At 42.9% G+C, this 24109-nt stretch overlaps 1 protein-coding gene across 2 annotated transcripts in view; it reads right to left on the minus strand.

The window, feature by feature from the left end:
* asic2 (acid-sensing (proton-gated) ion channel 2) overlaps nucleotides 1–24109 on the minus strand; it is a 280573-nt gene that overhangs the window by 12911 nt on the left and 243553 nt on the right. For both annotated transcript variants that reach the window (XM_070922749.1, XM_070922748.1), the window contains exon 2: nucleotides 6906–7056. In XM_070922749.1, coding sequence (XP_070778850.1) covers nucleotides 6906–7056 — 151 coding nt within the window. The remainder of the gene's footprint in view (nucleotides 1–6905; nucleotides 7057–24109) is intronic.

The following is a 24109-nucleotide window of genomic DNA, read 5'->3' on the forward strand; positions in this document are numbered from 1 at the left end:
CCCTACTACGATACACCCATCAATCAAACATCTGCAGTGACTGATATGACGACAGCTCTCGGATGCGTTCACACTAAGGAATAGATCAGACGTGCTGTGTGTGTTTGAGAGAGCGTAGTAAAGTGTGTGTGTTTGTGTGTGTGTGTGTGTGTGTCAGACAGTATGAGAGAGACAGTGGCTGTTTGCGAGAGATAATCAGGGTCTGTTTTTGTGGGTGTATCAGGAATAGAGAAGAAGTGAGTGCAGGAATGTGGACGCTGTGTTTGAGCTGAATGTGTGTGTGGGGGGGAGATAAATCATTTTTGTGTCCTATCCTCTGCAGTTCTGTCCTGTAAAATATAGCATCATGTCCTCTGTAATGAAGGTCTTGTATTTGTATGTGGCTGACACCTGTTATGTCCTTTATGTCTCACCTTACAGCGTCCAGCTCTGTCCTTTTTAATGTGTTTGCTGTCGCTTTAAGAAGCTATTAGCTTTCAGAGTATTTAGCACAAACAAAGCTTTGAATTGGCATCATGTGCCGTACACACAGGAAAAGGAGACTACAGCACATCATTTTTCCAAGGCAGTGAGTAAAAGTACGTAGATGTCTGAATATTTCAGCAGCTCTACACCAGATTCTGGACCCCGGCTGAAGGATTTGCCACTGATGTTGGGTGATGAGGCCTGGCTTGCACCCCCTAGGTGTCCACATACTTTTGGTCATACAGTGTTATTTAGTGTAGTTATCTGTTTTCAGGCTAAATTTAGGTCATAAACCAGCATAAACCTGTGACTTTGGTTCCTAAGTAGTCTAAACAAAGATGAACTACACAAAACCGGGTTCACACTTCATGATTGAACTGGTCCTTTTTCTTGACGGACCAAACTGTTGACACCAATCTGAAGGGACACTATAGTTTAAATATCTTTGTATGCAGCCGCATTACATTTTCCTTAATCAGAACTAAGGGTCTCGACCAAACCATGAAAAACTGCCCTCGTCCAAAAGTGCATAAAAGTATGTGGATTTGCCATTTGGTCACAAGTTGTCATATATTTTAGTTGCTAGTGTTAATGTGGCATGTAAAAGGAAAACACATGATGTCCAGCTATATGTCTTGATAATAGCTGTTGGACTAATGCTCCATTAGCAGCCATAGCACAGCTACATCTTAAATAATTAGCGACCGTTGTCCAAAAACCATCCAAAACACATAAAAGAGCCATACTGTTGCACTGGGTGACATATTCCTTCATTAGAGCAAACACTAAACAGCATAAAGAAGGAACTGCAACCCTGCGCCTGCACAGTGACGGCCACACAACATGGAAATACAGACACCAACTACATTGGCTGTTCATTGTGATAAAGGAATATGTGGCGCAGTGTGGCTCTTTACCGTGTTTTTAATGGCATTTGTACGACAATGAAGTTCTACAGCAAAGACGTATAAGCTGCTAACTTATAGCATATATTCATTGTTGTGTTTGCTTTTGCTCTTGTCAAGGACTGTGTTGATAATAATAACACGATGCAATAACATCAAATGTATAAAGGTGATAATTGGCCATTTTCTGTAGTAACGTGGTTGCTTAGCAGCAGGAATGTGATCAGTGTTTCAACTGACCCTTCCCTGTGTTTATCTATTCAGCTGTCATGTGTGTCAACAACACAAACATCCACTTGCTAATATATTGGATGGATATACGCTGATCTTTTTAAAGTGAATACTAGTGAATGTTAGAAATGCTGAGAACAGACTGAACACGACATTTTATCAGCTATTTTTACTTTCGTCAATACAGGTGACGTTCAAGATGAACAAACAGCCACGATGAGATATACGTATTTTGAAAATGTCATGAGGAGGAGGCATCTAAAGACCTGAGAGACAACTAGAGACCTGCTCGGTGTTGTCTGTCTATTTTTGGTCTCTTCAGGTCGACCACATTTGGGATTGGGTCGCATAATCCTGGGGTCTATTTCAGACTGGTTCTAACTGCCCTCAGATCTATGACTTCATTCTTCAGTCTGTTTTGAATCAGGTCCAAAACCTTGGACCCATGAAGCCCTTTGGTCCGAACACATGAGGCATTTAAAAGAAATAAGACTGAAATTCACACTGGGACTGGGATCAGTGAGAACACTGAAGTAACGGATCATTCTATGGATAAATCTTGTGTAGTTGTAAAAGACAATGATCTCTTGCTGAGAGTGAAAATGAGATATTTGTATTTGCACAATGCAGCTGTCTGTCTGAAGAAACAATGAGAAAGTGTGTGTGTGTGTGTGTGTGTGTGTGTGTGAGATCACAGCAAACAGGGCTCGCAGTGCTTGTTTGTGCTACGGTCGGTTCAGCTCTTCATATCAAAAGATGATCAAGAGGATTGTGGATAACGATGTTCGTTACATCTGACCACGGCTTCAGCTGATAGCTTTGTAGTTACCATGTATTTCATCACCACGATCACTTTCATTTCACTCCAAATAACTCAACAAAAGGAAGCGAGGCGGACTAAATTAGGATGCTATCGGCTGCTACAATCGTAACTTAGATCTCGCTGCTTTGTGTGACGGTGAATGAATTCAGGTGTTCAGGATTTCACCTCCGTTCTCCTTCAGCATTTCAAGCAGGAGAGGGAGAAGGTTGACCACCCAAACTGTGCATGCATCAGTGTTGATGCATGAACCTTTGAAATAAATAATAATAAATAAATATTTGGACAGTACACAATGAACAGGCTTGTTTACGAAGACCGCTGTGCCTTTCTGCTGTTAGTGAAACGACTATGTGTCGATGTTTGCAAGCTGAAGCACAATTTCATGTCAAAGTGAACTTAAGCATGTCCTTAATAAGTGTTTATGTAATTACCAACATAATTAAACATCTGAGCTCTGACTGACTGACCGTATCACACTCATTGACTGATAGTTTTGTTTACTTCTCTCTTTTTAATCTGTATTTTTCATTTTCATTTTTTGTTTAGCCACGCTAAGACTCCATGACGACAATATCAGTCTGTATCTCACCACAAGGTCCATTTAGTAGCTTTAGGAGCTTTCGAGCATATCACACGATCTCCATCAGCCCATGAGTTTCCCAGAAATGTAAAATGTTTTCTGAGCAGGCTTGTGTCACTCGTGATACTCCGGCTGATTAAAGATAAATAATTTCAGGATACTGTTCAAATATTAAACAGTTACCTCTAGTCGCTATTTGTCCTCACTGATGTAAGAAACTGGGGGGGGGGGGGGGGGGGGGTGCACTGCAAGAACAAGTTTCCAAGAAGCAAATGCAATAGTTTGCACCACACACACACACACATAGACACACACACATGCAGGAGAACATCACACTGACCAAACACCACAAAGGGAAGTGACACAAGTAGAAAAGATAAAAGGATCAAGGACTTTCCACTTCCACTTTGCGCTTGGTTCAACCTGTTGTTGAACTAACATCCTTCTGCTCCTTTCAGGCTCCTCAGAGAGCCTTTCACCATCGCTTTGATTTAATAACGGCAGACACAAAGAGCGCAGACAGACGGCGAGATTTTAGCACCGCACTCAAATGCTTGTCTGGCTTTAGTCGCCTGTTTGCAACATAAAATGGGAGCTAAGCTCAGAGATGACGGATGGCACATTGACGAAAAACAGAAAACAGAAGGAGACATAAAGCTCAGACTGGTGATGAGATACGAAGCAAAGCGAACAAAAGTGAGAGCTCAATAACACAATAATTGTTTGCATATCTCTCGTCTTCTGCATGACTCCATCAATGATGCCGTTAAAAATAGACATAGTGGGTGAGCACAATGTAACTGGTTGCTTGGGAACTCAGGTTTTTAAGTTTAATTTCTGTGCATGAGCAGATCTAAAGCAAAACTCTGTGATGTGTATGATAAAAAAAGTTAGACTCTGATATAAGAAGAAATGGAACTTCAGTGTCATCCCAGTTTGGCAGGCTGTGATGTGTTTGAAGGATTTTTCTCCGCACTGCAAACATTTTGTCGCCCCGCTGCTGAAGGGAACCATGTGGTGGGTGCTGAGTGTGTAAACAGACTACTTTGATCGAGACCGCTTGACGAATGTGATATCGGAGAGGCCTCCCCGACGCTGGAACTTCAGGTCAACGTGTAGTAGGAGTTGAATTAATCATTCAAACCCCTCAATAATTGAAGATTTGAAAGTCTGTGTGCACAGAAGTTCACAGACGTCTCTCGGCGTGCTGGAAGCAGTTATGCTTTGATTTTAAGTTATTATTCTGAGCATTTCTGAAATTAGCAATCACAAAAACAAGAAGCTTGTGTTTGGGATCAAAGCTCAGAAAGGGCAACATGTTTTCACAGAGATGCAGCAGGAATCTGTGCAGCCAGAGGTTACACTTTCCTCCAGCTCTTCTCCATCTCAGCTGGCATCCATATCATAAAAAACTGACTTGTGGGCAAACGAGTCTGAATTAGAGTCCTAATCACTTTTTCCTGGTACCCGTCATGTACATATTTACAGTCTACTTGACAAAATATCTTCTAGACAGCCACAGTGTGGATGGAAATAACAGACAGACACATTCAATCCATATATTATCATTTCCATCTCTTTGGTCAGCAACACAGTGAGCAGACAGCTGGGTATCCAGGCAACAGGCCATCTGTTTTCTCCCACCACTCAAACATCCATCTTGTTCATTTTTCACAGCAGGAACCATGTTGTTCTTTTAATGTCCATCATGATAAAGCGAGGAGGAGTATCATGGCTGCCCTGCGGCTCCCTGGACAGAGCAGTGGGCTAATAGAACCCCAGAGACCGGCAGCTGGCCTCTGGGTGATGGACAATAGGAAAAGCCACAGGAGTGGAGAAGGAGGAGGAGGTGTGGGGGAGGAGATGGGGAAGAGTTCCTCTGCAGTGTGTGCCAATCATGTCTGCACAGCGTAGGGACCTGGCTCAGTTGAGGAGACACTGCGCTCCCTGCTGAGGCTGACTCAGCTCATCTGGGCTAATTAAACCACACAGGGATAAACAAGGGCACTGGAAATTGGAGCCTGCTGGGAGACAAAGCTCTGCACGCTGTCAGGGTGGTGGCTGGAGTACAGCCTGTTCAAACGGAAATAAAAACCACAAGGAGTTCAAGACAGGGGGCTGAGGGACCTGCTGTCCATAGAAGAACATGAGGAGGATTGATAGGACGCTGACTTTTTGATGATGGATCGTCTTAAGGTTGAGCCTAGAGTAAATAATGTCCATCTGCTGGGCTGCTCGTAGTTTGGCTAGCTGCTCAGGGAACTCCCCCGTCTGCCCTTCCACCGGTTCAGACGTGAGCCGGCCATTCAATGAGCCGCACTGTGGAACCACAAGGCAGCAAGCGTCCCTGAAACACTCAGTCTGAACTACCAACAAGGTCTCTAACACGCATATCAGTACGGAGGATAATGCAAAGCTGCTCTACTTTATAATAAAGATTATTAAAGAGGCTCCGGTGCTCCACTTGAAAAGGTTTTGAATATGCATTGTGATGAAAGAGAAGCCAACGCTCTCTGAGGAAAAATATCATCACAGCCGGTCAGAACTGGATGTGCAGCGACTGACAATGTGTTGAATACTTTAGTGTGAATACAACAGCAGAATAAGTCCACAGTCATCAGTGTATCAAGTGCTTCAAGTGGACTAAAAAAGGTGCCAACAAATCTGATCGATTGTGTGAGCAAATCCTTGAGTATTATACTCGGCACAATGCGATATTTTAAGACACCAACAGTAGGAAGAGTAGTAAAAAAAGAAGATTACAGTGCTTTAAAATAACAACTGTTAACCATAGCAACAGCAATAAGATTAGCCGTAGCTGTTTAAAGGCCATTAGATAAAAAAAAAACCCAAAGCTGATAAAGATCATCTCATACATCTTAAAACACATTTCTGGAGCTTTATTTGATTTAAAATTTAATAAGAGTTTCTGGGTGTGAAAGTGTCCCTGGGGTGATTTCATCGGGAGGACACTGAATCATTTCTGTGTTAATTATGGCTAAATTAAATAAAGTGAATGAAAAAATACGTGTGGCCCAAAGGCTCAGCGTGCGACACAATTTGGGAAATAAAGTTTTAAATACTTTATTTGATTTTCATCATCTCAAATTCACTTTGCACCAGACATTTATTTCATTTTCTTCAGTTTGGATATATTTCCAAGACATGCCAATAGAAAGATAGCAGGAGGACAAAATGAAAGGCAGAAAGGAAAAAGAGACCGTCGTAGTGAATACGGTGTTGAAGCCTGTGTAAAATAATTATTTTATGTAACATTACATGATGAGCAGCTAGAAGCTCATTTATGGGAGAAGATGGGCTCAGTGGAGTACAAACATTATGCAAGCCTGGAGGTAAACAGTTGTTCAAGACAGGAGGGACTGACTCATATGTGGATAACTCTTGACGTGCCGGAGCTGAATGGGTTCACTCAACGTCAAGTGCGGACGTAAAAGTCACTCGATGTAATAAAATACGGTGGCGGGATTTCATGATCGAGAGGAAGAACACAAGTGGAGAGGAGGAAAGAGATGTGGTGTTCTTGACCTGATGAGCAGACATTTTCTAAAAGCCTGAGTCACTTTTGTTTCTTACCCTGGCCTTGTTTCTCAGCCTGGTACTGAGATGCAGAAAGCACACAACCATGAAGTGCGTTTGACAGGGAAGCAAGGCAGCGTCTGTTTTTATTGTCAGTGATCTCATGACTTAAACCGCATGTTGACAATATGACCTCATGGGCTCCATTTAGAGGCTGAATTCGAGTTTTAAAGCAAAGGAGTAAAGGGGAAAGGTTTGGAAGAGGGTGGTGTGATCAGGGAGGGAGGGGGACATGAGAGGTTTCACGTGTTATCTCTGATCTGTTCAAAGTAACCAGGACAGGTGAGCAGGTGGTCATGCCTACCTGTGTCCCCCCACACCGGCAGGTACTCGTCCTGCTGGATGTCCAGCATGATCTCCAGGCCGTTTCCCGTCCCTCCCTTCATGGTGGTGCGGAGCGTCTTCCCCTCCTCCGCGGCGTTGAACATGTAGCACTTCCCATACCTGGTGAACACCTGAGAGGACACACACACAAACACACACACGGAGGACTGATGAGTGATGATGCATTAACCCTGACTACAATATGTTTTCTCACATTATCAGATCGTATGTTACCCTTTCAAACAAAACAGCACTCCAACAGCCAAACATTCTCCATCTGTGTTTAACTCTTGGCAAGGTTTACTCCTCATGACTCGAGCGTATGACGTTGTCACGGCATGTCTCAGCTGGGCATGCCATAGTGAGAGTGTCTGTGTTACAAGGTTACAACTTAGTGATGTAAAAAATAGTACAAAAGAAAGTTAATTCTCATGGATTCTGTCGCTCTTATTGTTTTTGTTTTTTTTTAATTTATGTCATCAGGGCCAAAGGAGGTCATACAAAATATTTGATATATGTGATATATTTTTGGTTAATATATGTCAATAAGGACTATTTAGTTGTTCCAGGTGGTTATTTGCCTAATAAATAACAATACAATTTTTAGTTTGAAACATGTTTTTGACAGATTTCTAAAATATTTGTGTTTTCTCATTTTTATGACAGGTGGTCTAATAAATTTGTTAAGCACTGTATATATATATATATATATATATATATATATATATATATACAGGCAAGTTTTAATGTTACAAGAACAAAATAAGCAGATTTATGGACATTCGCCCACAGTGGACAGTGGATACTGATGCTGATGCACTGTTAAAATAATGTGTGGTCACATTGGCAGAGATTATTTCAGAATAATGGTTGATGTCTTCAGTGACTTCACACTGCACAAACACACAGCCCTGATAGCTACAGGTGTTATTGTGAAGTGTGTCTCTGTGAAGGAGAGGTCTGGCAATAAGCGGAGGCTGCCAGAGAGGCACTCTCCTTCATTCTCACATTATCAACCATTCTCCCTGCAGGAGCCTTCAGCTTTTGAATTGTGCACAGCTCTTATTAGGTAAAGCCAAGCAACTGTAGAGCCCGCAGAAACAGGCAACAGTCAATTTCCCATGTAAGCACTTAAAAGCACCATGCCATTACCAGCCCCGTCTGCAACAGGGCTTCAGCAAATATCACAGGAACTCTCCATTCACTCCATGTTCTGTGTGTGCGTGTGTGTGCGTGTGTGTGAGTTGACAATACACACTCCTATTAGAGGTACTGTTTCTTCCTCCGCTAATGTTGCTCTGTACAACCACCAACTCACCAAGAGCCACCAAATGGCTTTGAGGCTTTTATGAATAAAAGATTGAGTTAAAATTGCAGAGTGCAGCTTATTTGAGAAGTGTGTGTGTGTGTGTGTGTGTGTGTGTGTGCGTGTGCGTGTAAGGAAACATGTAAATGAGATTGTAGTTATGAGGTCTCCACTCATGAATAGTAATCACCATAACAACCATCTACGTCAGTCCTGCAGTGACTGATTGATGGAAATACTTTTTATTTTTTGCTATCAGCAAAATTAAAATGTAAACATCAATACGATGTGTTAACTGTTCGATCTGTTTGATCTGTACACTTTCACGCTGGAACTAACATGCACTCTGTATCGACATATTTTATCTAAAAATAAATGCGCAAATGTAAATGCATGGCCCACACTGTGATGAGACGTTAGCTTGGTGTAAATGACATCTAAAAACGTCAAACGTCTGTTGACAGGACCCCCTTACTCCGCCTCATCCTGCTATCTCAGGCTGTCCAGCAAAAAGCTGCAGACGAGCCCTTCCTCTGCTAAGGAAAAATAAGCAGAGCCCATTCAGCAGCACTGCAAGCTTCTCCAAGCTTCTTACAGTATAAGCAGCGTTATCAAGGCCACCAAAAGGTCGACTTCAGCCGTCTACTTCTCTCATGTGCCCCTCACCTTGCCAGCCACAGCAACCCCTCCAGAGCATCGCTTCAATGTTTGTTAAAAAGTCCACCGCCTGGTCTGAATATCGAGACCACAACGAGAACGCTTATTAATATCAGCTATATGCAAAGGCATGTGATCATAGTCATTATCCACAGACTGCCTCATGTCAGCCAGGGTATGTTATATATAAACACACACCCAGCGACATCCTCAAACTCTGCAATCACACAACCGTGCTGAGCTCTCAAGTTGTAAACATGGGGATCTTTCCCGTCTCTACCCGCCATCCCACATGATTTGAACACAGCAGCAGACTTGTTGAACCCAGCTGCCTGTGCAGACGTGTTGATTGTGATAATTATAATCATGCGTTAATAAAGATCGAGAGGCACTCCAGTCGGCAAAACCAGATTTGTGCGCCTTTTTTGTTGTCTGCACTGCAACATGGTCCATCAAGTCTACTGTTAGGAGTTTATTATTAATCTCTGCTTCTTCTCTCTTGATTGTTCAAGAATGGTTAGAAATTCTGAGCCAACACTTTGTCTTCAATTTACGATTGACGATCACCACTGATGTTTTATATTGCTGAAACAGACAGCAAAGTGCATCGCCAACAGCTACTTTTGCTGTGCTTTTAAGATGGATTTTCCATTTCATTTCCTCCTTTACTGACGGTGGCCTTCTCATGGATGGTTTACAGACATGATTGATCTACTAGTTAACGCCATATTGCCACAGAGGTGGTGCGCATCGGAAGAATAAGAAGAACCGCATTACAGGTTCATTCACCTACGCTAAACTGACAGATATGTATCTGCACCAAATGAATGATACACGAGGAGTGGTGGAGCGTAGTGAAGAGGACAGCAGATAAATATTCATAGCACCATCACTCCTCGTTTACAGGTACAAGATGTGGCTGGTGTTTTTTTTCTTCTCACAGACACCACAGAGGTCCCATATGGTGGTGGTCCAGCATCCAACACCCATTTGTCATGTCTGCTGAGGTCTGGCAACTTAACCGCAACTTTACTGCACGGGACCCAGTTTCATGAACCACATAAACTTGACTTCTCCTGAATGAAATCGAGCCGCAAATGAACTTCAATTGCGTAGCTGTGCAACCCTCGCTGGCTAATTGGTTAAAGACTGTAGCATTAAACGTAATTATATATTTGTGTGTGTGTGCACAGATTGGACATTTTATCTTTTTTTTTCCCTTTCTAAGCAATTGGCTCCCAATTGTCTCCTGTCAACATCTCTGTCGCCCCTGGCTTTCTTATATAGGGAAAAATTGCTTTCAGGGGGGACAATGCTCACCCCTCTTTCACTCCCTCTGTCAAGACTGATGATGTTTGACAGACAGGACCAGGGCCGGGTCAACATCCCATTAGACCTCGGCCAGACACAAAGGCTCCTCTTCAGCCACCGGATGACAAAGACACTAACAAAACCTTGACATTGGGATTCTGTTATTTTGCAAATCCTCGCTGCTGACCCTGCCTCTGTCTCCCCCTCTTTCTCACTTCCCTCCTGATCTGCCGCCTCAGGTAGAGCTGTCAGATGGGAGAAGGTAATGAGTTCTCAAACCTGTCCAGAAATGTAGAGTAGCGCAGGAAACACTGCTCTGCTGGGAAAATGTGTAACGGTAAAAAGGACTTATCAATTCTCATTTAACAAGTAAATGACACCAGTGAAAAGGAAAATAGATAATATCGACTTTCACTGTCTGCGTTAGGAAGTTTGTCCCGGTTGTCATCTCAGTCGGTGAAGGAGAAAGTTGCCTGTAATAAACAAGGCCATGATGACCTGTGCTCGAGTGGCACTCGATCAGTGCCAGTGAGCTAATACAGATTTCCAGCTGCTAGTTGATTATTTGCTTAGTTGATTATTTTAAAGTTTCACCAATCAATATTTTTTATGTAAACAACTGCTGAAATTACAACGTGAAAGGTCAAAGATGTCGCTTGTAGTGGCAAACCCTCATCAACCTTTGTGTGTGTTTTCTAAGATAAGAACTCACGTCACGTTTCCTGCTTCCTAATGTTCCTCGCTTGAACATTAGCATAAATCTACAATATGAAAACGGATCAATGTTGCGTTTTCAGCCCGTTGCGCAGCCGCCAAACAGCCAAAACAGAAACATAAAAAACGAATGCTGCTTTAACTTTTCATGTCTTGTGATAAAAAAATAACAGAGTTTGAATTCATGTTAGGACTTCTTTGTGATGCACCTGTCTGTTCTTGGTGTTAAATATCAGAACATTTATAAAATGTCAAACTCAGTCGCTGCCAATATCACGTTACTTTCCCTCCATCCAAGCCAGAGGACTGACGGCCGACCTGCGAGCGAGAGCACGCGCCGCTCAGCTGCCAATTAAAATGCCTTTTGACCAACAAAGCACGCCTCATTAGCATTCACAGCTGCATGTGTGAATGTCTGGAAGCACAGAGCTGTAAACATGGCACGACCTCGCCTGTTCGCCGCGTAGTGCCTCCCACAGAGAAGAAGTCAAAAATGATACGGCCATTAGCGTATATTCCTGTCATGATGAAAGGTCAGTTGTTAGCACCAACCACCCACAGACCGGATTCTTAAACATGCTCCTGGAAAATGCAAACAATTGGAAATATACGTGTGCATGAATGGAGAAAACTGTACTCAGAAAGTGCAACTGTTTTAATCTCTGGATATTTGACCTTGTCTGGAGTCGTCACTAAGCCCATTCTGAAGTCATCTTGCTTCCTTGTATACAGTCCTATTTTGTTATCACTGCTTTGCAAATGGTTTCCTGACGTGATGCCAAAACAACTGGCAGCTTATTACTCCAGAAAGGGGATGCTATCTTTTCTTTATTTTGCGCTGCCATTCCCACCGGCCCCTTATTTATCTCCTTCTGTCCATGTCGTGTCCAAGCCTTCAAAATACCCAGAAGTGCACCACCATATTTATAAATCCCACTTTTAATGTTACTGACACAGCAGAGACGTATCTACACCACAAGCAGAGCCTTGCCATATCTGCCGCGTTGGCCCCTATTCAAACATCTTTTTCATTATTTGAGCTGATTCAGTGATGCAGGCGGGAACATTTTCTGTTAAAATCGATAAACAGAAAGACCAGATGATGAGTGCATTGCATTTGTAATATTACGGCCTGTTTGAGCTTCCTGAGGAGCTTGTTCATCAGGTACCGCATGCTGACTTTGCTATTACTTTCTCTCAGTTGCATTGTTCATGCACCATAATAAAACACAGACACTCCTTTCCACAGATCTGTATTCATTATTTGCTGGATGACATTCCACGTTTCCATTACAGAATAAGCAGGTAATAAGACACTTCTCTTGCCCATCTCATTTGCTTTGCTGGCAGGAGGGACATAAGGTGAAAAGCACTGACGAGTAAATTGAAATGTTAAACGTAACAGTCAGCCAACCAGTTTTTATCAGTTCTCATGAAGTGTCTCCAAGTTTCAAGGTTACATCCCTTTTGCACGGGCTGTCTATTGTGATCTCGTGTTACTGTTTGACAAATCAATATCCATTATGGGAGAATCTATCAGGCGTTTTATGATGAAAACCAAAGCAGACAGAGCGCTCGAGGGTTAGGAGGGGAAGAGGAGAGAGAGGCCTTTTATCCTGGAGGCTTACCGAGAGAAGAAGAGCGGAGTAAAGTTTATGAAAAAGGTCTTTGAGTTGCAAGGTGTGCACTTTCTCCACTGCCAAGAAGTGGTTGTACTGCTGTGGGGATAAATAATGCAGAGCGCTGCTGCGTTAGCGACAGAGTTGGCACTGAGTATTAGAAAGGAGGGGTTTAAGCACACACACACACACACACACACACAGCCTCGCTCATCATTACGGCTTTATGCACGCCACTCCTCTACCTGCACGCCGAGTTTCCAGTGCGACTTAAACACCCTCACATCCCGAACATATTTCATGTCGCATTAAACATGTTCTGCCATTTATGTGACGTGTTGGGAGTTTTATGGAACGTATTTATCATTGCACCCTAATGTAAGTTTACCAAGCAAGTCAATAATATTTTATTTTACAAGACAGCCCACGCTGCGATAGGACACAAAGGATTGCAGCCGGTGCTGCCGGCATGGTATTTATGCTCCCGGAGAGGAGGGAAAAGGGAGGGTTAAAGATGAAGATAACTACAGAACAGAGAAAAGTGAGAAACTAATTGGGAATAATTGGGAAAACTCCCCTCCTGTGTGAAAAAGTGAATTCACTCCCTGTGGCTGAACTCTGACCAGGGTTATTGTCTGCAGCGTGGATTGTGTTGAAGAATTCTTTGGCTTAATGGAGTTTAGACAAGGGTGGTGGGAGAGACAGAGAGGCTTTCACCTCTGCTGGGAGGACCTGATCGATTACCATGCTGCTGTTCTGTTCAGCTATGTCTTCTATCCTGATTTCTTATCTTATCTTCACCAGAATCTGAGACTCCTTTCATCTTTTGCCCTTTAAATATCATTTATAATAAGAGCAGCCTAAACTGAATATCCATCAAGTTTGCCTGTTTTCAAGGATCAGCTTCCCTCGTGTTCTTTGTCAGACCCATTATGAGGCTGAAGGTGGAGGACCCTGTTCACAGGAGAGCCTGGAGCAGCAGCTGGGCGGCTCAGGACAGACAGGATCTGACGAGAGTGTTGCAGTATAATCCATCCCCATACTCTCAGGCTCCTGGTTGGCCAGTATGTAATAGCTATCAGCTTCGATGGTGCCTTAAAGGAATAATTCAACATTTCTGAGATGAGATTATTTGTTTCCTTTTCCCCAAAAGAACATTGACATTGACTGGAGTCAGGGTGTGGTTAGCCCGGCAGGAAAATACATCTAGCCTGGCTCTCTGAGTGAAACTCACTATCTTTCAGTGTTGTACATCAGGGTGTGTGTAGGAAATAACAGGCGGTTCAGCACTAAGATCACACAATCCAACTTTTTCTCTCCTGATACAGATTCTGATACCTAAACTCAGGGTACCTGCCAGATACAGAGTTTTAGCACCAGTAAAGTCAGTATAAATCACTGTGTTGTTGATAACATGAGGCAGGGTTGCTGTGGCACTAACAACTCAGCAGGCGTGACTTGTAGTGATCTGGGATATTGGATCGGCGCATCAATAGTTATTAGCTACTGACAGAACATACCGGAAATGATCCCGAAATGACCTGCCTATACCAAGAGAAGAGCAGGTCAAAGCCAGAGAGGGGCCTACAAACCACCTCCAGCCTCGATGGAGGATCACAGCTCCCTCGGCCAGGGAAGCAGAAGACTTCAGGACGCTGTTGTTCAACAGGAAATAGTTCCGGTGTGTTTAGACTACACTTACACTCTTGGAAAGAAAACAAATGCATATATTTCCCATAAATGTTGAACTCTTTAAAGCCAAAAGTCTCCTGTAGTTTGAAAATCTAGGGGGTCTTGTCTTCTCTGTGTTCAGTATTCTACAGCAGATGTTAAAGGTTTGCTCAATAAGGCAGAATGTCTCTTCTGAGGCTGTATGTCTCTATCGAAAACAGAAAAGGTGCATTGAAACGTATTTATCTTGTGACTCTGTGCCCTGTGCCACTACATTCCTCTCCTTATTATACTGTGTACTCCTTGATGTCCTCGGGTTCAGACGGTGCCTCGGAAAGATATTAAATAAAAGAGAAGTTACTTGGGGTCGAACATCTTGTACTCCCTGAATAATAATTGTATTGCTGTCCTTCCCTTCAACCACCCTTTCTCTTTGCTGGTGCAGAATCATTTTAATATTAAAATGACACGTTCTCGCTCGCCCTCTTTCCAGGCATGTCAGTCATGTCGGTGTGCAGGAGGCGTCCAGATATAGCTATGGACTACCAGCTGTCACCCCAGACTCATCAATCACATCACACGCCCAGTCATTATTTTTAATAAGTCACCTCGCGCTGATGGCCGACGGGGCTGTATCTCACCTGTCACAGTCTGGATGGCTCTGCCCGGGCTGATGCAAGGCTGAGTAATGGGCAAAGGGTAGGGGACCTGTGGCAGCTCCTAATCACGGACAGGAAACCAACTCCTCTGACTGGATGACTTGTCTTGTCAGTGGTGTGTGGAGAGGACGTCAGCTCTGTGAGGCTGCTAAGATGTGCTTAATGCACTGCCAAGATTACAGCCATTGTCATCCTCGGCCTCCTTTCCAATGGGCCTTCTTGAGGAGGGCAGAGACCTCCTGACATTTCAAAAAGAATCACCTAAGAGGAGTTTGTTGCTCAGAGTACTTCACTGCTCTCCTGGTCTGTGTTACTTTTCTTCACATCAGCTCTTATCTTCGACCAACACTATGGATATATCAGACCTGGCTGATCAATACCAGCAGCAAAGCCCCATTATTCCTTAATATCCAACAATGCTTGCAGTTGAGTTTCCAAGTGGAGTCGAAAAGATCGAAAACAAAATACCCATTAACTCAGTCAACAGCGGCTCCACTCACATGTGCTCTGCAATCAGAGACACATTTTTTTTATGGACACACAATTTAAATCCAGCGCCACCATCAGGTCAAAACCTAAATGTGTCCAGTACTTTGGTTTATGACTAATAACTGACATTCCCATCAGCCTCAGCTGTGCTTTGTGTATGCTTACATGCTAAACTACGATGGCGAACATGGTAAACACTATACTTTCAAAACATTAGCATGTTAGCATTCTGACATTAGCATACAGCTCAAAGTGCAGCCTGACAGACAGCCTAGCGTGATTGTAGACTTGTGTCTTGTTTATTATATATTATATATATATATATATATATATATATATAATATATAAAAGCTGTCATGACGTTGTACAAATGAATGTGTTTTCTGCTCCTTGGCTGCTGCACATGCAGCGTCTGTAAAGGGAAACCAGTACAGGGGAAGGCCCCGTACCTGGGTCTGCCCCAAAATCATGATACCATAATACTCGCAGAGTGGAGGTGGTAATGTTTCAATTTTAACTTGGATCGCGCATTGATTTGCATTTCCTGTGAAAATTCTCTATAATAATCCTCGGTAGCCTCTCTATCTTGACGTGGTGGTGGTTTTTATTGGAAAGTAAAAAATAAAATAACAGTGGGCAAAAAGGGGATTAAAAAGTCTTTGGTGACAAAGTAACTCTTCCTGCATCCATACGTTTTCCTCCTTGTATAAGTGAATCCTCCTCATGAATTTGTGATTTTGGTTCAATTTCCCTGAAATTGAGGAGGACTAACCCTGGGATAACAACAAAATGTAATATACTGACCTGACAGCAGCTTGCAGGCATGCTGGAGCAGCATTTCATATCTGCTGCGCAGCAGAGCCACTGGTCCATGAAATAACACAGACAGAAATGAAATAACCACTGATCACAGAGAACGCTAATGATTTTGGAGCTACAATTTAAAAGATTATGTACGTGTAAGACAGTAATCAAGAGAGAGGAGGAGTGAATGTATCACCAAATCTGTGTTTGGCTTTTGTTTATTGCCAGTCAAGAAAAAAAAAAGCAGGGAAATGAACAAATCAGACAGATACGCTGGAAAAAAGGAATACCAAACCAGCAACTTTACTTTTCTGTTGATTATTGGCCTTTTTGTTTCAGTCAAATTAAATAAACAGGAAGAGGAGGGTAGAAATTGTGAAGGAGTGGGCTGATCAGAGCACCATGAGTGGGAGGATTCCCTGGTGTTCAGAAGATCATGTTTAACGCCTGCTATTGTGTGAAGCTATGATTACCACAACATTAGCAAAAATAATAATCTGCTGCACGCCAACTATCAATTTGCGAGTTAGCAACCGAGCAATTGGGCGTTTCCTCACAAATACTTAATCAGCATGTAAATTAACATAAATATAAAGCTGTCTGGAGACAAGAGGGATACGAAAAATGAGGTGGTTTTCTGCCAGATCCAACACGATAAAAATCAACTGAACCGTATGAGTTGTGTTTGATTTCATTAATAATGTCCAGTGGTTTACTCTGACTCCAGGACTATCACGTAAAGGCTGCAAGGTATTATCAAAACAGTAGCTCTTGTACCGCAGAGTTCATCACAACTTTGGGGTTTTTTTGTGATAAAACAAACTACATATTTTTTGCCACAGCAGCACAGCCTGATTCCCAGCTACATGCCCCTGGTAATGAGCTCCCTGAATATAAAGCAGACCCACGCATTTTATACAACACCACGGAAACAGCCCATACCTGCTCTGAATGCACATGACCTGACTGTAAATGTCTGAATCCTGAAGATGAAACATTCGACTGAGGACTGAGTCAGAAAAAGCGTACTAAGCCATGTTTTGGAGAAGAAATTCGTATGCAGGAATGGTTTGAGAAGGTTCTCTACACCCAGACCTGTTTGTTAAAAGTTTTCCAGCCTGGTTCCAGACCTCTGAATCACCACCACCATTTTCATTCTTTTCAGCGACTCATACTGGTCTGGTGTTCACAGCTCTTTCCCCCCTCAGCAAAAAAAACAACAACAGCCAATCAGAGCTTTGTAGGTGGGATTCACAATATAGATAGAATAAGGAGAAGAACAGGGGAACATGGCCACAAAGATGGACAGGATCAACACAGCTGTACATATTCATTTGCTCGGCATGGCAACGGATGAGTTACCTGCTCCTAGCAACAGCTAACTACATCACTTAGGCGTCGACCACAAATGAATATCGTTTAAATATGGGGATAATGGCGCACATTTTCTCCTGGAAGACATACATAGTGTTGCATTTGTACGTACACAAGTATAATAGTTGAATTAAAAAAAGAGAGCTGGAGAGAGTAGTTAAAACACTGCTCACTTTCCCACCTCTGCACAGCTGGCCAATCACGGCGTGACGTGACGTCGGAAAGGTGGTGCGGGGATGGGGTTTCCTGAAGCTGTTAAAAGCTGACCACAGCCTCTGTTTTCCAGGAAGATGCAAACAAGAGCTATGTCTGAGTGTTTCATACCCAAAAGACAGATTGTGCAGTTTCATTTTAAGGCAAGGCTACTGTCTGCTGCGTAAGCCCGGGATAATTACAAGTCATATCCTGCTTTCACTGTCACAGAGAGCTGTTTGATATTCATATAGAAGATCAAAGGAGAAGGACACTCAGAAGCTATGTCTCTGTCTCTGAGGTTGGTGCTCTTACTAATCCCTGCACTCAAAAAAATGGGGATCTGTGCGTGTGGAGCACAAACCAGCCCATGTCGTCTCGAGCAGGCAGGCTGGTGCAAGAGAAGCACATGATTTGCATAGTAGTGAAATGAAATAACAATATGGCAATGGGTCCCCGCTGCTGCGCAGATAATATTACAGCAGCAATGAGATGACGAGTGACATGGACAGCTAAATGTAATTGGGGAGCCATCTGCAAAAATGAATATAGCTGATCTTGCATTTCCAATATGTCAAAACTGCGCAACGTCTCCTTCTATTATGATCCATCACACAGGAGTTCTCACAGTGGAAACCTTAGCTCCCTGTGAATTCATGGACGGAGCAGTGGGGGGAAAAAAAATCTGATAATGTCTGCATTGTCTCATTCAGCTGCATGAAATTGGATAAAGTGAAGGGAAATAGATGAACAGTAACGCTGGGAATCACTGGGAACAGATATGCCAAATATATAAAAAGACATTTCCCTTAGTTTGTCATATTCGCACACGGGGACAGAGAGAGTGGGTGGAGGGACACAGTGATGTGAAATCAGATCAAATCATTGCCAGCAGTCTCAATGTGCAGTGTTTTCTGTAAAGTGGATCCACAGAGAAGTAAGCAGAGTGTATTGGCAGTAAGAGCCTCAAATTCCCTAAAACAACATCCAATCAACATATTATCATTGTTAAAATTGTATTTGTGTGCAGGAACTCGTGTGTGTGTGTGTGTGTGTGTGTGTGTGTGTGCATGTGTGTTTATTGGCAGCGTCTCAGAAAATGGTTTCAAAGGCATCTAATGAGCGTATTAAGATTGATCTTGTTCTGAGTCACAACTGGAGAAAAGCACTTTAAGAATCCTTTTTACTGCTGAAGTGGTCTGATACTCAGACTGAACGGCCATTTCCTCACCACCCCATTATTCAGCCTGACGCTGCCTCCTTGTTAGCCAGCTGACAGTGCTGTTGAGTTAGCCTGCATGCAGTTAGTATACAGGGCGACACATACTGTACTGGCTTTGCGACCCACTTTAACAGCATGATACGTTGCTGTCGAGGTATATCGACGCTCCACAAAAGCAGCAGTTGTATCATATTCACTCCCTGGATCGACACTTCCCAGCTACCAAACCTTGACTACTTCTTCCGACTGTATGGCGGTTCCAGTGTGTGCTATGGGTGCCATTTAATGCGCAACAGACGTGTGATGTTAAGCAACACAGTCATTAGTAAGTTTAAAGAGAACAGCAATTGGTTCTCTTTAAACTTACTGCAAAGACAATTGGCTGGTTAAATAAGCAATAATGATGATAGGTCCTCATAAAACGAGCCTGTCTCCTAGAAATTGTGCTTGTATAACACTAAACTGTTTTCTTAATGACGTGGTGATAAAGCTGACGGGATTATGTTCAGAGGCAACATTTCTTTTTGAGCGAATGAATACTTTCATGTACCAAAAATCCCTTGTTATATGAACATCTGAATATACCAGATGTGTTTTTTGTTGCAGTTTTCTCTCAAGGAATTCCAGATATCAAACTGAAGATTGGTGTGAGGAACACCGAATCTGTCTTTAACGAGTAACTACGCCTCGGTCAAAAATCCTGTTCTTACATATCTGCCTGCTCCGTGTACTGTTGAAGGTCTGGAACCAAGCAGAAGTCCACCCATGTCAGGAAACTGAGGGAGATGTCCGGCGAGATAATTAACCACTGCAACGTGAAGCAGCTACATCTGGCCCAATCTGTTCATGCTGGTATGAACTCTATTGGCTCAGTCCACTCCAGTGTGATTTATTAGGCTCTGCTGCAACAATAATTGCTGCAAAACAAGTTCAAACTACAGTTAAACCCACATAGACTGTGATGGCTATGTTCTCATGCCTGCCTGTACCTTCACAGCCTCACCCTGGAACAAGGTTTGGTCTTTAGAGCCTTTGGTAACACTGATCTGTCATGTAGTTACATGAGGAATGCATCAATATATCTAAGCTGTCGGGGGCGAGGACAGTATCAGCTGTTGGACAGAAAAGGACAAGCTCTCACATTCTCCATTTTATGAAAAAATCCTTTCAGTGCCAGGAAATGTCAACAACAGGGCAAGCACTCCCTTGGCTTCCACCTCCTGCACAGAGGAAACCGACAAATGTCAGGCCTTCAATCACGAGCCGCTGGCCTTTCCAAAGCTGAGGGAGTCAGAAACACACGTTTCACCTCCAGAAAGTGGATGAAGACGGGGGGAAATGGAGAGAATCACAGGAACAAAACGGTCTGCCACCTTGAGTACATCACCTTCTCTAAATGAAGCAGTCATCACGCAACATTACCTCACTCAAAACAAGGACAAACACTGAATTTGAATGAAATCTCCCTGATCGCCTACCACCCCCCCCCCGCCCTCACACACCAACAAAGGTATTGATTCTGCTCTCTTTTTCCTGATGGCTGAGTCAGTGGCCGAGTCCACGCCGCAGCAGCACCAAGTCATAAGGCTTCTCCCCAAAAGACATGTGAATGCTCAGAGGTGGAGAGCAAGTCCATCTGTTCCTGTACACGTCCATCTGCTCCACAGATTCATCCGTTCCATCTACATTACCATCTACACCAGCCTGCTCCGGGGTTTTCTACTATACACTATAATTTAGCTCTAATTAACTAACTGAAGCCGCCTGCTGACAAATTCTGAAACAGTGAAAACCTGAAATCGTGCTTTCAGAACATTTTTAGGTCCCAAACTAAACCCAAGCTCAGAGCATCCTGGTGGCCATGAGAATGTTTGCATGTTTTACTTTTGAATCATTTTTCATGAGAATAGATTATTCAAGTCTTGGGTTCAAACTCTGCATTTGTTAGTTAGACTTGGAGCTTTCCCAGCAGACACTTTGAATAGATGCTGATGCTGTACATCAACCTGCATTGGCAGCGGACAACTGTAAATAACCTGCTACAGTGTGTGTCTGTCTGTATCTGGAGATTTATTAAGATAAAAGGTTTTTCAGTCTACGTGATCCCGTTAAATGTGGATGAGCCGATATTCCTATAATGTAATTAATGCATTATAATATCTCATATATGATCCTCCATCATACTAAACTAGATATGGTGTCTATCTTACTGTAGTTTGCTGACTTGCAGAGAGATTAAAGTGCAACACTGACTGCGGATGCTGTACAGAGTGTGTATTGCTTGCCTTGTAATTCTATATAGTTTTTATCTTTGTTTCTATCCTGTTGTTATTGTATTCTGCTTCTTATTTATTTTTGTCTTCTCTATCTGAACTTGCTTCTCTGTTATTGTGCTGCTGCAACACCTGCATTTCTGCCCTGGGGATCAATAAAGGCTCATCTTCTCTTGTCTTAATCGTAAAAGGTAAAAGAACTAATCTACTGAAAGGGGACAATCAAAATATTGCGTCTCAGATGAGGGACTATAATGACACAAAAATCACAGTGTGGTAATGAACAAAAGATAAGACTTTATGAGAAGAGGCATCAAGTCAATACATGAATCCCATTACATTTGTTGAAACTGCAGGCGAGTCACTCGTCGTCTTGATGTCCGCGGCAGCAACATTTTTAAATCACGAGTACATATGGAGGCCATTTCATTTAAGTCAGAGATTGTGAATTGGCCAGTGCAGCATTTGTCATTTGAATGGAGTAACACTCAACATTTCTGCCCTTCACTGAGCCTTTATCATCAGCAGCAGGTGTGCCAGTGGGATTCCTCACACTAACATTCATTATGTCTCTGCAAAGCTCAAGCAAAGCACCAAAAATGGAGGCCTGTAGCAAACAATAGGATACATTCCCACAGGGGGAATAATAACAGTAAATAAATAAATATCCTGACAGCTACTGGCTGATATTGACATATATATTGTTGCCTCATGCATGTGGGCCGGGCGGCGCCTCGGCGTGATGAATAATGATCTTTATAGGAATAGAGAATGATTAATGAGCATCCCACTACTGACACGGAGACCGTGTGCAGCTCCACTGTGTCTGTTGCCTGCTTACATTAGTGGTGAAAATTAAAGGGTACATGCTGCTGTGCTGGAAGAGTGAGCAGTATGAATACTCAGTATTGTGTGCCTGAGAAAACAAATGGGAAGCAAGCGTCCGAGCCCTCTAAGTGAAAAATTAAACACTGCAGAAAACAAGATGTTGTCTCGGACAGAGCGACCGCTCATTCGTAATAAATACACTTAAATAAATAGAAGACATCACCGGACAAATTATTCTGACAGTCTCACGAGTGAAGAGAGCGTTGAAACTGTTCATTTGCCTCAACGCACAAATGTGACACGTGTCTACTGCAGGTTTTAGAGATAACGTCAACTCGTTATGCTTTCTTTCTTTTGTATTTGTGTGCCATCTGTGGATTTTTTTCCAATTTGTTTCCCCTCTGTCTGTCTCACAGTCTTATCATTACTCGTTAAAATGGCCCTCATTTACGGAGCAAATCTGTCATGTAACGCAACACACACACACACACACACACACACACACACACACACCATTGGCTCATAACTAACACCAATTACCTGATTGTATGAGAAAGGAAACGAGGGTGGGTGTTGTAGGTGTTGTTGTACGAGGAGGTGTTGACAGACAGCGTGTAGACAAATGTTAGTTGTTCTCCTATTAAATGAAAACTGTTTACTGCAATGATTATCCATCACACATATTCTATCGAGTTTATGACATTAAATTCAGAGCAGAAATCTGTGAATAAATAAAGGATACTAATGAGACCGGACTCCAGGTAGAATGATAATGATGGAGTCAAACTGTTAGTTTAGGATAGAAGATGAAGTTCCTATGAAGACACATGTTTATTTTATGAGCAGGTTCATTTAGGTTTTCTGTACATTCATTAAACTAACAAGGTATTCAAATACCAAAGGTGGGCTTTGTTGTTCCATTCGTCCAACCCGACCTCCTTCCTCTGCAGACGTTCTAGCTCTATATTAAACGTCACACTATTTCCTCCTTTACTCAAGAAGGACAAGAGTCATCATTTCTATGGCCGCGAGATTCCTTAGTCACTTGAAGATAAACGTTGACGGCCTCCTTTTATTATGTTTAAAGTGTGAGTACGTTTAGAGCAAAAACTAAATGTAAAAGGCTAAAATATACACAGCCTGAGCATGAAAGTCCACTTTTGACCCTGAAAATACAAAACAACAATTCCAACTTGAGGTCAGCCTGATATGACACGGTCCTAATCGGCAGATGGGGCTCAGTCGGCCATTGTCAAGAAGAAGGAGACGAATGAATTGTAATGCTTATCCCACACGGACAACAAGACGTCCTAGAATCCTGATCTACTTCCACGCCAGCTGAACAAACTCTATGCGCTGATGAAGACCATGTGGTATGGTGGAAAGCCTCAGAAATAGCCATCCTGAGTCTGATACACAGCAGTGCCAAATCAGTGGCTTTTAACATGTGCAGTCATTTCTACTAAAGAATCTAATGTTCAATAAAATAATATTACAGCAAGTATCAACAATGTACATCACCTAGTACATTGCCAGCACCACCTTCAGTGTTCTGGGTGGAGCTTCATTAATAAAGAAACAGTCAGGTGGTGGTATTTACCTCCTTCTCAGAGCTCTCAGTTGCTCTCACGCTGTAATCGGCCGAAGAGAAAGTGCTCGATGAGGCATTTCAGCCTGAGCCAGAGAGCCGGCATATCCGACGGTGCCGAGTCATGATGGGAGGTACACTGAAAGCCTTTTCACAACCTTTTCAGAGCCTGTCCTCTGGTTGGTTTTATGCATAAGGAAATCACTCCTCGCTAAATGCTCATCTTTTTCTAATCCAGACCTACGGGAAGTCGTGCCGAAGTGAAATCCTGAAGTGATAAGAACCGCAGATCCACTTCTCACTTCCTTTACTTGTGACCCAGTGGGGAGTGTCCTTCGGTTCATCCAGTTATCTCCGTGGGGAACCAAACTGCCTGCTTTCAACCTTTGAGAGGTAAAAGGAAACTCTTAAGCCAGCTCGGATGTTTCGCCTAATCGGAACAAGGTTCTTACAAGCCGGTGCTAACCCTCCCTCCGG

The sequence above is a fragment of the Enoplosus armatus genome, chromosome 17 (genome assembly GCF_043641665.1).
Source record: "Enoplosus armatus isolate fEnoArm2 chromosome 17, fEnoArm2.hap1, whole genome shotgun sequence".
Lineage (NCBI taxonomy): Eukaryota > Metazoa > Chordata > Actinopteri > Centrarchiformes > Enoplosidae > Enoplosus > Enoplosus armatus.